The sequence below is a fragment of the Mesocricetus auratus genome, unplaced genomic scaffold (genome assembly GCF_017639785.1).
Source record: "Mesocricetus auratus isolate SY011 unplaced genomic scaffold, BCM_Maur_2.0 Super-Scaffold_100009, whole genome shotgun sequence".
NCBI lineage: Eukaryota > Metazoa > Chordata > Mammalia > Rodentia > Cricetidae > Mesocricetus > Mesocricetus auratus.
In genome coordinates, this window is record NW_024429193.1 from 31,900,973 (window position 1) to 31,919,201 (window position 18,229).

The window sequence follows — 18,229 nt, forward strand, 5'->3', positions numbered from 1 at the left end:
TAATAGTAGGCATCAAGTCTTATGTCTTTTCTTGAAACACTGATGCATATGAGAAAGAAGACAAAAAATGGCCTACTAGTAATGCCAGTAGGCTTATAAATTTGCTGTTAGTAACATGATAGAAATGGCTTTTTTTTCTTTTTCAAGACAGGGTTTCTCTGTGTAACAGTCCTGGCTGTCCTGGAATTTACACTGTAGACCAGGCTGGCCTCGAACTCACAGAGATCTGCCTGCCTCTGCCTCCCTAGTGCTGAAATTGATGATCTTTTATGATGAAAGCATATTGCCAGATGGGATGGTTTTAGTAGGTATGGTCTCCATACACTCATGTGTTTGAATGCTTGGCCCAGAGGAAGTGGCACTATTAGGAGGTGTGGCCTTGTTAGAGTAGGTGTGGCCTTGAAGGAGGAAGTGTGTCACTATGGAGTGTGTCTCATATGCTGAAGCTACATCCAGTGTAGCACACAATCTTTTCTTCTGCTACTTGCAGATCAAGATGTAGAACTCTGTTTCTTCTGTACTGCATCTGCTTGCATGCTGCCATGTTTCCTGCTGTGACGATAATGGACTAAAACTCTGAAACTGTAAGCTAGTCCTAATTATATGCTTTCCTTTGTAAGAGCTGCCATGGTTTTAGTGTCTCTTCACAGTAGTAGAAATCTAAACTAAGACAAAAAGTAACAAGGAATTTAAGAATGGGGGCTGAAGAGATGACTCAGAAGTCAAGAATGCTTATCACTTTCTTTGAGGAGCTGTGCTTGGTTCTGAATAAGCACATTGAACAGCTTACAACCACCTGTAACTTCAACTGCAGGAGATCAAACACCATACCCTATTTTGGTCTTGATAGGCACCTGAACACACACACACAGACACACGCACGCACACACACACACACACACACACACACACACACACACAAACACACACACATACATCTTTCAAAGAATTAGAAATGGTAGTTCTGAAGATTGTTAAACATGACAGAAGGGAGAAGCCAGTAGGATCATGATTTCACGTACAGGTATTACACTTGAGATTTGGGAAATACTTGTTTCTATTTATCCTAAATAAGTCAACTCTAGGATTGGGTCAAAACTAAAACTCTCCATATGCATGTATTTGTGTTTGTTTGGAGACAGAGTTCTGCTATAAAGGCCAGGCTGTCTTCAAAGTCATGGCTCAGTAATTGGATAACTGGATTACAGGTGCACCTCCATGCCAAGACTTTATATTTGTAGGTGATACTTACAAACTTTATAATTTAGTGTGTTGCTGTGTATTTGTGGATTAGGAGGAAAGAGGTTCATGTTTGCAACATACTATAATAATTACAATGCAATAGCCACTGTAGGAAGGAAAATGATACACTCAGCTCCATCGGGCCTGGGGTAGGGTGAGAAAAAAAATCAGAAAACTGTGGGAAAGGAGAAGAAAACGGTGAGGGCCTGCAGCCACACAGCAGAGCTTTCCCAGAAGAGAATGAAGAATACTCCTACAAGGATGACAACTGGGGAAGAGCTCACAGCCCCGTGAGAAAGTGCTAGAACCTTGGCAGTGATGAACCAGAATAGAGTCATCAGTGTTGAGTCAGATTTTGTAGGTCCTCACATGGAATTATGAATTGGATTGCAGCCTCCAGCAGTTGGGAACTGCTTAAGTGTTAGCTGGCAGGACTGGTACTGTACTGTAGGAATTTCACTCCAGTTCTTTGTAGAGACAGATTCTGAGGCTGGAAGCATTACAAGTCTTTAAGAAGTTATTGAAATAGTGGCCACCAAGCACATGATGTTTTGTTTCAGAGAAGCCTAGATTAATATGTTAATTCAAAATTAGTTTTGGTGTGTACCTACTGTCAACCATGAAGCTAGATGGTATTCAAAGCTGACTAGAATACACACACACACACACACACACACACACACACACACACACACACAGGGAAGAAGGGAACGGGAGAAAGTGATGTGCTTCTATTTTAATTAAAAATGTGTTCTTTAAAAAGCTTTCAGTACATGTAATTGTCTCACTTTTCCAATTTCAATATTGATAAACAATCTTAAATTTAAACTATGTATGCATTTATGCATATATATACACATATATGTATTACATTCAGTCAAAAAGATGTTCTAAAATCAATGACTGAATAAAGTTGAAGATATCATTGTCTTTTCCATTACCAGTTTTCAATTCTTCTCACTTAGCTTCACATTTATAATATCATTGTTCAAATATTTGTCTTATCACATTCTTAACAGGTTTCCAGAAGGTTCTGCCCATCTTACCAACCAACAACTGATACAATGTACAACATCCTACCCTGCTGCTTTTTTGGACACCTCAGAACTAATGTTGTCAGTTTCATGGAAACTCAGAGCAAATAAACTACATGAAAATCAAAATGTACATACACCTATATATAATAGCATGTCTCCATCAATTCCCTGCCCTCAGGGTTCATGGGACCCTGGGGAAGGGGAGTCAAAAAGATGGTTAGAGCCACATGAGATGGAAGACAGAAGAAATGAAGGCCTTCTAAACACAGCAGGACTGGTGTACACTTGAACTCACACGCATAGGGCCTGCCCGGGTCTGGTCCTGACAGGTGGAGACCCGGCACTGAGAGTGAAAGGGGACACAAGCCCACATCCCTAATACAAAAGCTGTCCATGCCTGATAACCATTCGCAAAAGAACACTTAGTTTTCTCCAGTGGAGTCTCACTTAAGGGCAGGCCTCACGGGTGGCAGTATGTGGCCAACACGAAACAAACTCAGTGGCGTTTGTGGAGGTTCCTTGTCTCATAATACTTAGTCAGGGCTGCTCGTTTTTCCTTTTCCCTTTCAGGTCCTTTGCGTATATATTATCGTTTCCGGCTTTGTGTTTCTATGGGATCTCTATGTGTGCGAATGTGTGCATCTCTGCATCTATACCTGTTATTTGAACTTTCTCTTTGACTCCTTTTCTTCTGTTTTCTTGTTGTTTGTTGTCTTATTCTTGTTTGGTTTTTAACTATTATTAATATTATTTATGCTATTATTTATTTCTCATTAGTATTGTAGTGAGAAAGGGAAAGAAAAGGCGTAAATTTGGATGGATGGGGAGTTAGAGAAGATCTGGAAGGAGTTGGGGGAGGGGAAACAGTAATCAAATATATTTTGTTAAAAATCTATTTTCAATAAAAAAAGTCTGGGCTTTTTTTTTTGCTTAATCACACTTCCTACTTGAGGGAAATAAATAGTTGTTAATTCAACAATCTCTCTCTCTCTCATTCTTCACATGTTTACTTAGCACCTAGGAATACAGAGCCCTGGACTGGGTGCTGGGAAATTTATGGAGTTATAAATCAGAGTCTTGTTTCTCAAGGGGCCAGCTAGGGAGGTAAAAGGCTTCCTAAGAGCTATGAAGGAGTGGAAAATCATGCCTAATAAGACAGTTACAGAAAGAATTGTGGAAGGTCACTGTTAAGATAAATTATTTCTGGCTCAGGAATCATGGGAAGCTGTATGAGGAATGTGGTGTTTTTGCTGAATCTTAATGAGTGGTTGGCATTCAGGCAAACAGTGAAAAGGTGTGAATTCCCAAAGTTAAGCAAAGAGAGTGAGAGCAACTAGAGGAGCCCTAGAAACCTGAGCCACTCATTTCTTTTCTCTGATTTGGACAGTCTGAAAGTATAGAGGTTGAAGAAACTTCTTGAAGACTGGTGGGCAGAAAATGCTGAAGAAGGCCTTAAGGACATTGACGGAGCCACACGGTTTCAGCATAAATATGTGCTCTACAGTCTAGAAGCTATGTGATCATAGCCGCTTATATAACTCCCCTAAAATTTTAATATTCTCTCCATAAAATGAGAACATTTGTTAAGTATTTTATTAATATTTTCAAATATTTGTGTGAAGAGTAAAAGGCAGGATGCTTGAAAAGAAACAGGGACATGGAAGGCCTCAGAGAAAATTAATTTCTTTTCTCAATTTTGGTACATCAGGGAACCATGGGTGCTTTTTGCTGAAGGGGCTGTTGTTATGAGTCTCTTGTTTTAGTAAAGCAAATGTGTTAGATGAATTGGAAGAGATAGGGGTAAAGGCCAAAAGATGAGAGGCAGAAAGAGTTCTTTCCTCCACTTTTAATTACAACAGAGCACACAGAGAAACAGATGCCTCAAAGAAACATCACTACTGGGAATGTTTAATATCTAGACTGTTAAAAGAACATTTCATCAAACTAATTAGATCATAGTAAAACAGCCACAGGGTGAGATGAAATCAAAATTATCTGTAGAATTTTGCTAGAATTTGTAGTTCTTACCCTCTGCACCTGGATACATTTCAATCATCTGGAACAGTGTTTTAAGAAACTCAACAGTATTACCTGGACAGATATTTATCCAAATGATGAATGTGCCTAATTTTAAATGAGTCATTGAAAATTCAGCACTTTGATCATCATCAATGTATGCCACTAGCCTAACTAAAAATTATGTCTCCTCTCAGATGATCCAAAAGTGGAGTAGGACTAGCAGCTGGAGATTTGAAAGTCACTCTCCACTTGCTGTATTTATCTTTTGAATTTTAAGTAAGTCTTGAAAGAAATACTTGTTTATTGACAGATAGCTATAAACATTTATATTTTCACAAATACCTAAGCATTAATAATCTGTAAAGGTAAGGAGTGAATTTTAATTACTGGTATTGAACAATCTCTTGGTATAGAATACTACTTAGAACTAGGGTTTTAATCAAGTAGATGGAGTAGGAAATTGATGCTGCTTGGATGTGGTGTTTGTGTGTGTGTGTGTGTGTGTGTGTGTGTGTGTGTGTGTGTGTGTATGTGTGTGTTTACAGAATGCCGTACAATGTGCTAATTAAATATGTTCCCCTAAGACACTCAGTTGCTTTTTCAGGGTTTCCAACACTAGTGTAGTTGTAAATTGATAATCTCCCAAAGCCACACCCCAACTTTGGAGCCCTTGGCAAGTTCTCAGACAAGTTTCCCAGATCCCTAGCCTCTGAGACATATCAAAAGACCCAGAGCTCTTGGCTATGCCCATAGCTGCTCACTGTGACTGCATTTGTTCATGATGGGCACTTGGAAGGCTCAGCTTTATTCAACTGCAGAGGGAGGCTGTTGCTGTTAAAGCCAATCTCTTAGAGTTTCCTAAGAAACCTTCTGAGGGAAAAACCTTATCATGTTTTTGATGTTCTGTGTTAAGCTTCACTGTAATTCAAACCTTCACAACATATCTGCTTTCATTCTGACTCTAACCACTGCACATCTCTGTATTCTCCACTTTCATTCAATGTCTCCTATCCTTACTCTCCAGTCCAGTCCTTTCCTAAGAGCCCTCTGTTGTTGACAGCTTGCCTTATAGCAATCTCTTTTGACCTGAGTATGGCCCCAAACATTCCCCTTTTATTCACTCTAAATCATTACTATCTCTACCTCTACTCTACTTTCAGCTTGGGGCTGGTCCTTTGCTGCCCTTCACTTCTCACAAAATCTTAGGCATGAATAGGTAGGCATCTTCTTAGTCTTTCATTACACTTCTTACCAACTGTTAACTGTTGTCTCCCCTCAGAAGCCCAACCTCTTAATAAGGCAGTGGAACAGATCAGACACACAGTCTTTTAGCTAATTCCAAGCCCTATCCCTTAATCCTTAGGCATAAACCATCACTGGGTCACTATCCTCTTCACTGTGACTATTCTCATAATTTTCAGTGGTTTAAATATCCACAGGAATGAGGTACCCAGTATTCTATCTTAACATAACTTCCTCATTTACAAAGATGTCACCCTCTCTCTTCTCAACCCTCACTTCTCTATGATTTGTAAACACTGCAGTACTTAGAATTTTGTTACATCATAAGCTTTCCCAACCACTATTTGCTATTCTTTCACTTACCAGTCTACTATTTCAACTTCCACCCACAAGCTCAATCCACGGACTGTCAGAGTGTAAAACTCCCGGTACTTCTTTTTCTTTTCTCGTTTGAGTCTACGATCAGTCATTATGTTCACTTTTGAAATCCCCAAATCTGCTCAAATCCAACTCTGCAGTTGAGGTGCTGCTCCACATGACACCCGGTATGTCAGGATAAGAACAACCATGACAAACCCTGTCAAAACTAAACCACAACGCTCAGGTGGATTGTCTGAACTACCTGCTCTCTGACCACTTTCCCTGCTCAGTTCATCTTCTCACTCCCCTAGAAAGCATTTCATATCCAACATTTTCAGACATCTGGATCTTAATTATCAGTGGGTGACCCTGTTTTTCATGTCATTTAGAAAGTAGAATGGTTCCAAAGTGAACGCTTCCATTCTCCCCTAACCAAATCTTCCGATATCTTTGCACATTACAAGTGTCTTCCCTCCTATTATAGTGAAAGGATAAAAAGCATCCAAGGTGATTCTGAAGAACAATTAGGAGAACTTACATTCTAGACCAGCAATTCTCAACCTGTGGCATCACAGCCTCTTTGCAGTCTAGGGATCCTTTCATAGGGGCCATTCATCTGATATCCTGCATGTCAGATTTTTACATTACAATTCATAACAAAATTACAATTATGAAGTAACAATGAAATAATGTTGTGGTACATTAAATACTGTAGTAAAGGGTCACAGTACTGAGAAGGTTGACAATCTCTGGTGTAAACATTAGTATTTATCACACAACTATGTTGAAGTGAAGGCACCACTGGAGAACAGAACAGTCATTAGAACAGAAGGGTCCAGAAATGGACCAAATTTAACAGTTGGTGAAGAGGATTTCTGCAATGCTATGGAGAATATGTAGCCTTAAATGTTGTCTCTCTCACTACACACTCAATGTGTGTGTGTGTGTGTGTGTGTGTGTGTGTATGTGTGCACGTGCACTCATGTGCCACAGCATGCACACCCAAGGCATGACATGTTCACGGGGATCATAGGACAATTCCTGGGAGTCCTTTGGGAGTCAGTTCTCTCTCCTGCCACCTTGTGGGTTTTGGGGACTGAATTCAAGTTGTCAGGCAAAATGGACAGACAAAGAAAAATGAATAGTTTGGAACTCTGGTTTAAAACTACATAAAATTATTTCCAGTTTATCTAAATATAAAGAGAGCAATATAAGATTTAGGAGGAAAAGCCTATTATGATAATACTATATAAGAAAGATTCCTAAATAAGCAAAGGAAGGAAAATAACATAAACTGAATTACGATAAAATTAAAACCCAGTCATTAAAAAACACATTACTGAAAGCAGGGAAAAAAGCCACAGAGTGGAAAATTTGTGCAGTACAAACAGCTGACAAGGGAGGAGATTATATAAATAATCATCACACTCCATCAAGGAATGAATAGTCACTTAAACAGGAAAAGGGATGACGATTTGTATGAATACTTAGTAAAAGACACTCACCATACAGCTGCAGTGATTGATAGTTTGAGCTCAGAAGTGATTGTGGGATGACTAATCCCTAATGACCAACCTACCTCAATTGGTCCTAGTTTATATTAAGAGCATGCATAGTAAATACTTCCTGAAAGCCAACCTAGGTCTGCCTGAGGACCTTGACAAGAGCAGCCTCCTCCGCCAAGGGAGACTCTTGGCATCCTGTAACAAGTAATGACTTTGGGAAGTGCTGAGCAGTATCTACACAAACTGTACACACACATGCCTGTACCTCAGCAATTCTACTCGATAACGCACAAGAAGAAATCAAAAGTATGCTCATCAAAGCACAAATACATTTTTATGGCAGCATGTTCATAATGGTATCAAACTGGAAACCACCAACATTCTTGATGATGGAATGGATAAACACATTTCAGTATATTTACACAATGGAACACTGTCCCACAGAGAGATTCAACAAATTACATCAATAGGCAACAGTATGGAGAAATCCACAAGAGTGAAAGCACTGACTAAGAGAAATTCAATTCAGATTGCCTATCTATCTTTCTTTAGGTCTTCATATATACATGTTAAATGTTTGTAAGACCTGTAACTAAGAAACTGTCATCATGGTCCTCTTAAAGAAGTACTGCTATGTCTCTGGGCTACCACTTGGAACACTTCCTTAAGAATAATAGTTATCTTGGAACTGACTGAACACAGGTAGTTATTTTCTCAATTAGCCTTCATGCCATTAGATCAACTATGAACATCGGTTGACCAAACTGTATTATTACTCCTCTTAGACTCATACCAAATCTATATAAAACAGGAACAACAGTAGCAGCTATATTACAGAACTGTTGTGAAAGCCAAATGAGATAATGTGTATAACCGTGATCGTTTTGTAGATACTTGCATTTAATACAGATGCTTTTAATTTAGGATATTATGTCAGAATAATGGGACATGCTTATAAAATTATTAGTGATTTCCTGACAGACTCCCATCGTTGCTGAAGCTGAATGGTGGATAGGCCTAGGGATTTGTATTTTGACTGACATTTGAGGTGATTCATTCTGCACATTTGAGTTTGAGAACTACCACCTAGAGATCAGGTTTCCTCAACTGTTCACAGTTTGCAGTCAGCAGTCTGCATGCAAGGACTGCTTTCTGATGACGACTGATATTCAATGTTGTCAGAGTGGTATGAAATAAATTATAAAAGCAATCTGTTACAGATCTGTGTAGCATAAAAGACAGTTTCATGTTTTGATTCCAAAAAATATAAAAAGGAGTGTTGTTGTGTGGTATCAAAGTTAATTCAGCTCCAGTCATTATAGTCTTTTCAAGTTGTAAAGATATTTGACTCCTCTCACATTTCACATAACCTATTTTCCTCTTGAAATAATCCATCCCACAGGGATTTTTATTGCTCCCTTCCTTTTTTCTTTAGAGTATGTGGAAAGCACGGCCATGTTCTCACAGGCAGGATAAGCACCATATTCTCTGGGCCTGAAGTATTTGCATTAGGCCCAGAACTAGACACCCATGACCACTTTCTTACATATGTATTCATCTATAGGAAAGTCCAGAGAAATTTAAAAATTAGATATCTCCCACTACTTAACTCAATTAAAAATATGTATCAAATCACAGTAGTTATTTGAACTTTTCTGGTCAACAAAACAATTAAAATTTTAGTGGGAAACAACAACTTCTCATTGGATATTTGCTTGTACTGACAAAGCTCAGTCAGCCTTTGATTAAAGGGCAAAAGCAGGAGTTATTTCTGTCTTTATTTTGTTCCATCTTATTAGGTAAACGTCAAGGTAATGATAAAGGTAGAATATATATATATATATATATCTCCATATATATTATCACTATAAGATGTTTAAGACCAAGTGTTTTCACTCAGTGAAAAGCCTTGAACATACTTTATTGTGTAAAGTAAGTTCATATAATTCAGTTTCACTTTTCCAACTTCTGTTGGCTCTCTGTGCAAATTCAAATTCTGTAAATCAGTTGAAATGTCTTTATGACATGTTCAGTTCATGAGCCAAGGATAAGGATGTCTGGGAATAGAGATGAAGAACTTAAGCCCAGGCCACCAGATGGGCTTATTTTTCAGCCAACGATTGCTCTTTTGTAAATATCAAATGCTCTTCACTTTATGATGCAACAGCTAACACCGGAGATGAATCTGAAGACCTGTCCCTCCTCCCTTTTCTCTTCTCCCTCCTCTTTTCCTTCTTTTATTTTCTGTTTCTTTTTCTTTTTTTTCTTTTTGAGATAGGATCTCACTTTGCAACTCACTATGTAGACATGGCTGACATCAAATTCATCAAAGTTTGCCTGCCTCTGCTTCCTGAATGCAGGGATTAAACTTGTATGCCACCATGCTCTTTTCTCCACCTCTTTTCCTAAGGCTGAAAAAATTTTTTTCTTGTAGTGATGTTAAATTTTGACAGTTTGTTAAGCAGTGGAAATTATGCTGTAAGCAAAAGTCTTCACAAGAGAGAGATTCCTATAAAACACTGTAGTCTTAATTTTTCCAGACTGGTTACTGGCTACTCTTACAGGATCCAACTCCAAGAACAACTTCACTTGACCCAAGGGTTCTCTGCCCTTAAACCAGTAACACAAGGTTTACAGACTGAAGTCATGAGGTATTCAAGATAAACTTGATCTTTGAACCCACTGCTTTACCTGCCTTCAAAACTGAATTTGCACCCTGAAAACAAGTTATAATCATGTAAATTCTTACGAGGCAAAGACAGAAAAAGGTATGAGCACCTTAAGAAGATTTGCTTTTTAGTGGACTGCTGACAGCATTACACACATTTCTCAATCCTCTGTGCTGTGACAGTTATTCAGACTTTTTCCCCACTTGGGAGAGGCAGTAGCAAATTCCACTGAACTCCACAGCACCTTGAGAACTTTCCTGGCAGTTAGATAAGACACCATAAGAGAAAACCATCCCACAATACCCTGGCGGAGTCATAGTCCACATCTGCCGCCTTTTCTCTGCTTTTGTGGCCTCTGTTCTCTCTGTGATAACCTTGGGTTTTGTGTCAGGCTATTCTAGATTTTGTAGCAAGCTGAGAGTTATAAATAACACCTTGCTCTGTGATTACTGTTCTGATACCTGAAACAAAAGGCCAACACGCTTGAGGATCAGAACGGATTTGGAAGCAGCAACCATGGAGTTCTCTGGTTGGTGGATGAATGTAAAAGCCCTGACACCATTCAAAAGTTCACAGCTAACTGTCAAGAAAAGGCAAGGGAAGAGAGTAGGACCTGGCTACTAACATTAATATTGAGGGACTGTACATCACTCATCCATTCAACTGTTCATTCATTGGGTGGTCCCCGCCCCCATACTTTGTTTCTCCCTTAAATGAGAAACCTGTTTTAAATAAAGGCTTAAGATGTTTCCAAATAATAAATAGAAGTGGTAACACTTACTTTCCTGTAATAAACTGGCTCCTGGACGGTGTGCAAATAGGCTGGACATAGTAGTTCTCTAGTTTAACTCCTTCTGCAGCGAGTTTGTCAAGAGTGGGAGTTTTTATCTCAGATCCGTGGTAGCCCACATCCCTAAATCCCTGATCATCAGCTAAGATGAAAACGAGGTGTGGCTGGGAGGTGCCGGTTGAGCCTTCTTCAGGTTTCTCTCCAGCTTGAGCTCTCAGGGGTCTCTCCTCTTCTAAGCCCTGGCTCCAGCACAGGTAGCCATAGGTGAGCAGGGGGAGGACCCAGAAGCCAGCCAGGCCACCCATTGCCACTATCTTTCCAGGCCACGCCCAGCACTGAGGAGGTGGAGGAGGTAGAGGCTCCACGCTGTCCCTGGGGGCCATTCACTCGGGTCCCAGCAGAGACTCCACACGCAGAACCCTGCCTCTTTTGCTGCTGCTAGCACACTCATACATGCGGAGGAGGGGTAGCTCCAGATGAAGGCTGCAAGGGAATCCTGCTCCCTCCCAGCTGTCACCACTTCCCACAACTTCGGTCCTCTGGAGGTGATGGTTTAACCCTTGGATGCTAGAAGGGAGAAGGTCCTTTCCGCTGCCAGTTTGTATTTTTTTTTCCTTTCCCAGGACCGCGGAGAAAGTGAAAAAAAAAGTTTGTTTCTTCGATCTCCGCCCAAAAGTTCTCACGAAGAAAAAAAGAATAAAACAGAGAGGAACTTAAGCCGCACAGGACAGGAATATTTGGTATTTACATAGTCCTCCACTTGGTCGGGGAGTAGAACTGTGCCCATGCGCAGGCAGGCAGCAGGGGTAGAGGGACTGGCATTGGTCCAGGAGCCCCGGCACTCTGGAAGCCTTGCCAAGTTGCACTAAGTGACTCCCTGCTTCTGGATGGATGACAGGCTGAGCCTAGGGGACCTGCTTCTGGCTGGCTGCCTTGCCCACTTAGTCAGGGCTATTTCCCCATCTTCAGCTGTGCCTTAGTCAATCTTTCTGACTCCTTTCCAGGCGGCAGAGTGAGAAAGGATCCTGTTCTAGAGCCGGCCTTCCCACCTCTTCAGCGATTCTTTTTCTGCCCAGCAGAGCTTCTAGACACTCACGGGGTCCCAGACGGTGATCGACAGCACAGGCGTCCCTTGTGGGTGCTGCAGCTGCACAGATGTGAGCTTGGGTCGCTGACTTAGTTCTGGTTCTTCTGTGCCTTTCCCTCTACTCGCCAGGCAGTTGCAGCCACAGCCGGAGATCCATGCTTGCTGGCTGAGGGGCGGGCCCAGTCCTGGGAGGCGCTGGCTCTCAGCCCTCCTTTCTGCTAGGAAAAGGATGGACCTGGAAAGGGCGGCTTTGCTTTAGGGCGTCTCCCAGGGGTCCCTAGTGCGGACGTCCAGGTGCAGGTCCTCTTTCCATGGGTCTGCGTATGGACTCTCTCCCTGCCCATCCTGAAACTTTGGTAGCCAAGGGAACGAATGAGAGGAGAGGAGAATCAACAGATGACACAGTACACTCTCTGGCTGGCTTTTCTTCATTGCTCCCTCCCTTCCTATCCCTCCCTGCCTCTGCTGCTTCTTTTCTGCTTATTTTTCTGACAGCCCCAACTACAACTTTTAAAGTAGTGCTTCTATCAACAGTTGACCTTTCCAATCTGATATACCCCTTACTCTCTTCCTAAGAGAAGATGTTAAGAATGTAGGTTTGAGCTTTTCTTTTTCTTCTCCAAACTTCCAGGATTTTTCCCACCAAGCATGTGGAGAGAGAAAAGGCTTACACTCTCAAAAAACGGGAGCCCATTTGTGTGTACAGTTTTGAGACAATTTCATGTGCTGACCTAGTAGTCACTGTGTACCTAAGGATGACTCTGAACTTCAGATCCTCCTGCCTCTACTTCCCCAGATTCCTCCAAGCCAGGTTCATAATGTGTTAAACCAGTTCCCCAGCACTCAGTCAGCTGAGCTGTGCCTTTGCATTTTTATAGCAAACATTGTTTCCTTTCCAGTATCTTGGGGTCTTCTTCCTTCCCTCTCCCTCCCTCTTTATCTTCTCACTTCTCTCCTTTTTCTTCTTCCATCTCTCTCTCTTCTCCCCACCATAGAGGCTTCTTTACCTTGAGGAAGTTTAACTTTTACTAAAATTGTAGCAGTTTAAAACACTTCTCAGAGGCAGCATTTCTATGGAAGAGGCAGTCAATGTCAAAAGTCCTTGAGATGTTTTTAGTTTTTTCCGTCTTTTTCCTTATTTGCTTCAACACTTACTCACTGAACACCTACTGTGGGCTGGCATACACATGTTAGACTCAGTTAATGGCGAAGCCATAATTCTAAGTTTCATTTAGCTGTTACTTTTAATTCCCTCCTGTAACTACAGTTCCTGTGGAATTCACAGGCAGTCGGTGAAGTGGAAACTCAGCCTGGAAGACAGAATGCTGCTTCATGTGGCTAATTCTGCAAACACATGCAGGCCATTATCTGGTTGCTCTGGGGAGAGATGCTAACATTTAGAAGATACATTTAGAATTGGGAGTAGTAATTCTGTGAGTTTAAATTTCCAAACTTACAAGGAAAGTCCTACTGGGGATTAGAGTACAGAGAGTCAGGACTCCAGGATCCACTGGCCTAATGGGATGCTGGAGTGGAAAAGATTCAAACTCTCCAACAGACCCAGCTACTTTTAGTTGGAGAGCTGGTGAGTGAAACAGAAGAAGGATTGCCTGTATTTCTGTGTGACAAAGACCGTCAATGCCAATGTATATTTCTGGCAAGTATTTTTTTAAGCCAACATTTCTGGACTATTTCCTGTGCGCTAACCATAGTACCCTAGACACTAACACAGATATGTACACTCGTGTTCTTCTAAGTCTTATGTGGTTAGTGCCTCATATACTTTATCATTCTTCACCAGCCCTGAGGAACATTCTTCCATTCCACAACACTGGAAGAACTGAGCCAGTAATATCAGTGGGAAGCAAGGAGTGAACTAAATCAGAATGTCTTTGCTCTGGTAAAACCTGTACTATGGTAGGAAAGAAACATCCTGCTCAACTACCACTCCCAACTCCCAGTTGTTACTATGGAAAATAAGCCTTCTGGAAAAGAGGAAAAAAACTCAAATAAATCACAAAACAAAGACCCTTGGCTTATGCTGTGTTTGGTTAGGAGGTGAGGTTGTTGAAGGAAGTGAACTTTAAACTGAAGGGGAATTATTTTATTTATTATCTTCTTTTTTTGTGGAAAATTTGGACATATAAATCTGACTTCAAAGCTCCTTCATTTCAAAATATGATCTTCCAAAAGTGATTTAAAATCATTCCCAGTCAACAAGCTCTGACTTACCATGACTGGCAGCTAAGACCCTATTGTCTGTGTACTTGGATTATAAATACATAGACTCAACATTTCCTCCTCCTATGGAGTCAGGTCTCATGTGCTCTTGTTTTAGGCAATAGTTTTACCCTTCTCATGAAATGTCAAGTTGAAATGTCTGTACAGCTTAGTAGTTCCATCCTCATTTGAGAACTAATATTCCTATATTCAGGCATCAATTGTTTCCATGGAAGCTTTCCTTAGGTTTATTTCAGCTAGGGTATACTTAATTATAAATGAACCTCTTTTCATTTAGCTATGGCATGGCCATATGTCTTAATCACTGTTCTATTGATATGAAGAGACATTGTGATCAAGGCAACTTAAAGAAGAAATCATTTAATTGGAAGTTTATTTACAGTTTCAGAGGGTTAGTTAATTATCGTCTTAGCAGCATGCAAGCAGGCAGGGTGCAGACAGAGAGAGAGAGAGAGAGAGAGAGAGAGAGAGAGAGAGAGAGAGAGAGAGAGAGGGAGGGAGGGAGGGAGGGAGGGAGGGGGGAGGGAGGGAGGAGGGAGGGAGGAGAGAGAGAGAGAGAGAGAGAGAGAGAGAGAGAGAGAGAGAGAGAGAGAGAGAGAGAGAGAGAGAGAGAACAAACTAGCTGGGCCAGTACAGGAACTGAGATTAATAAATTCTTGTGACATCAGATACTGAGGGGACCAGAAAGTTCTGGAGAGTTGGCCCTTGATATTTTGGACATTAGAAATGGATATTTTTATGAGTAGGACATGCCATTTTAGCATGGGCTCTTCTGGGCTGGATTTATAGACATAGAAACAAGAGGGTTCAGCTCATGAGTGTGATGGGTTATAATGTTCTTTCAAGACGGCTGAAACTTGTGAAACCTTTTTATTAGAACAAGTAGTGAAGAAGTATACAGAAAGAGAGCTTGGAGATTTCTTTTTCAGCAGGGGGTTGGAGAAGTATAGGGTGGAATCCCACAATTTCCAGAGAATTTGAAATTTTTGCAGTAACATATTCCTTTGTTAAAATACTTCACTTAGGTTATGAAAACCAATGCTCACTGAAAGCTCAAAATTATCAACCAAGAGGGTAAAATGGACCCATGTATGGGTGACCCAAGGTAGAACTTTAATTTGATAATATGAAAATAAAATAAAAAGTGGGACAAATTATGGGGATGATAACTACTTGGAAGGACAATCTAAATAAGGTGAACACACTGGCCTGCAGTTCTACTCAGGGACAGACTTAGGGCATCAGACCCTGAAGCTGACAGTAGAGTATAGCAGCTCGTGTAAGTGACCCATCAGTGAGCAGAAAATCTAAGGACATCACAGACTAGCAGAATAATGAGTAATTGGACAAGTATTACTCTGAAGCATTCCTGTTCAGGCTCTCCATAAAAATGACACTGCTCAAATCCCTTTAGTATGAGAACAGATTTGCGTGTGCTTAATTGCTAACAAAGGTGATCAGACAATATTCCTGCCATTTTGTTATTTTTCTTTCCCATGGATGTTTATTTTCCAATCAACATTCACTTGAATGCTAAAAAGACATGACACATTTTAAAGACAGGTTTAGCAACTGAGAAAACAGTCCATTAATAACTTACAGATGACTCAAGAGCTTTAAAACCTCATCAGAACTTCATTGGGTTTATGAGTACATTAAATACTTAACAATGAAGAAATATTGCAAACTTTAAATTAAAGCATAAATAATATAAAGCAGATGTTTGTCCTAATGTGGCCCTCTTTGGACCTCTGTGTCAGTCAGCTTTGCATTACTGTTACAAAATACCCAAGGGAAACAATGCAAAGAGAGAAGCTTACTTTGGCACAGTTTTAAGGAAGTCAGTCAATGGTCCGTGGCCCTGCTGTTTTCATTCTGGTGGCAAAGCAACACATCATGCTGGGAATGACTAGGGCATCAAAAAGAGATTAGAAATGATCAGAGCTCCCTAGTCCACCATCAGGCCATGACCCTAGTGGCCTTGAACCTCCCATTAACTACCATCTCAGTTTTTTCACCACTTCCTAACAGTGATTGGAGACTGATCCTTGAACTTGTGAGTCTTCAGGAGATACTTATCCAAACCATCAGAACCCTGAATAATAAACGTATTATTGAGTATGAAACCAATGGTGCTTGAGTCCTTAAATACTACAGCAGCATGATTTCCCTGAATAAGACCAGAATGGTTAACTAGCTGGGGTAGTAGTTGTGTGTGGCACTCATATTTTTGTTTTGTCTGGGGAAATATTTGAACATAAACTATAATACTTTTAAAAGAAAAGAGGATGTGGAATGGCAGTGAAGTTTCAATATGTAATACAGAAAATTAAATATCCCCAAAACAGCAAAGTTTTTGATGTCAGAAAGTTGAGGAACCTGAACTACCAAAAAAGAGTCCTTTTTTTCTTCTAAATTTAACACATTTATGTGAAAGCCACCTCTTAAACACATTTTACAATGCCAAATCTGAAATTTTCTACAATTTTAAAGTCTGACTCTATTGTTCATGATAAGTAAACTATATAATATTCTGTTTAGGAATAAATTTCTACAAATTATTGTCTATTATAACCCATGAATATTTTTGTTTTAAGAGATTTTTCGAGTTTGAGTAGGTGACTAAATCAAAAGACCCATGAATATATGTTATTAAAATGTCTATGTGATTATTTTCACATAGAAATCTGAAAAGCAATGATGTATGTTCTAAACCATGAAGAAACATTTGAAATGGTATTGTTTATTTATTATTTATTTGATGTCATACTGCAAATACAATATAGGAAATGGGGCTGGGTCAATGGACCAGTCTATTATCAGAGTGTGTGAGGACTAAATATCTCATTCTTGTAAGACTATCAGGAGGAAGCAGAGCTGGCAAACAATCAGTTTATTGAGATAAGGAAAGAAGAGAGAGACACTCTGGTGTAGATGAGAGAATACTAGAGGGAGTGGCTTGTGCATTCACTCCTGGGAGCACACAGGATTCCACAAAACTCTAAGAGGAAAGCCTCACCTGTGAAGCTGGCTTCTTCAAGCAGTATTCCTGATTTGGACTCCATGCGATGGACAAGTGGTGGGAGGCCCTTATTTCCTGAGGCCAAAGTGGTATGGGGCTTTGGTCTGGCAGATGTGGAATACAGGCTCTAAACTAGTCAGAGAGAGTGAATGCTTGATGTTTTATTCAGGTAGTGGAAAATCATCTGAAATTTTTAAGGCATTCAGTAAGGAAATCAATAGAAGCTAATGATTTAGGGATTAGAATGAAGAAGAGTAAATCATTATACCTAATTTTTGGTTGGTGTCTGACTACACAGTAGTACCATTCATAGTGGTAACAGTCATGAAAGTACCAGGATGTTTAGAGAATAGATGGACAAATTACCTCGATGCCGTTGAAATTGAGGTCTGTGAAACATTCTAAAGAAGTATGTAGTGGCGAGGTGGTTATGCAGTTCTGAACCTTAGAAAGGAAGATCATGATGAAAAGTTCACTGACACCTTGATAGAGTCAGTGGTATGCTCCAGAATAGGTTGAGAATGAGGTGTAACAATGGAATCTCAGAAAACCTTATTAAAAATAGTGAAGATGGGAAGTAATGAGAGAAACACAACTACAAAGAAAAGATTAATCAACTGTTACCCAGTCAAAGAGTGGTGCCAGCACTCTGCTAAGTGGCTTCACATGAACTATTTGCAGTGCTTTGCAGAACCACTCTGTGCAGGTAGGCACATGTGAGAAACTAAGGTTGTTTGTATAAAGCGGTACGAGGTAAGGAAGGAACACAATAAGAGAGCAGGAAATCAAATATCTAAAGACTAGAAAATAAAGAAAACAAACAATCAAGTAATAACACCAGGAAGTGGGAGAGGCTGGAGTGGCTGTCAGGCATGGTAAGCGAGACCCATGGCATAGAACATAAATCCTGGGTGTCAGGTTCCTCAAATAGCTTATGAATGCTTTTTTCATATGAGTTCACAAACATCAATGAAGGAAGAATTCCAAAGCCCAAACACATTGACATCTATGAAAT

At 40.3% G+C, this 18,229-nt stretch overlaps 1 protein-coding gene across 1 annotated transcript in view; it reads right to left on the bottom strand.

Annotated features, from left to right (window-relative positions):
• Nucleotides 1–11,872, bottom strand: part of Arsj (arylsulfatase family member J) — a 76,777-nt gene extending 64,905 nt beyond the window's left edge. The window contains exon 1 of the mRNA XM_005077142.4: nucleotides 10,856–11,872. Within this exon, the coding sequence (XP_005077199.2) occupies nucleotides 10,856–11,247 (392 nt within the window). The 5' untranslated portion in view covers nucleotides 11,248–11,872. The remainder of the gene's footprint in view (nucleotides 1–10,855) is intronic.
• Between the last annotated feature and the right edge of the window lie 6,357 nt (nucleotides 11,873–18,229).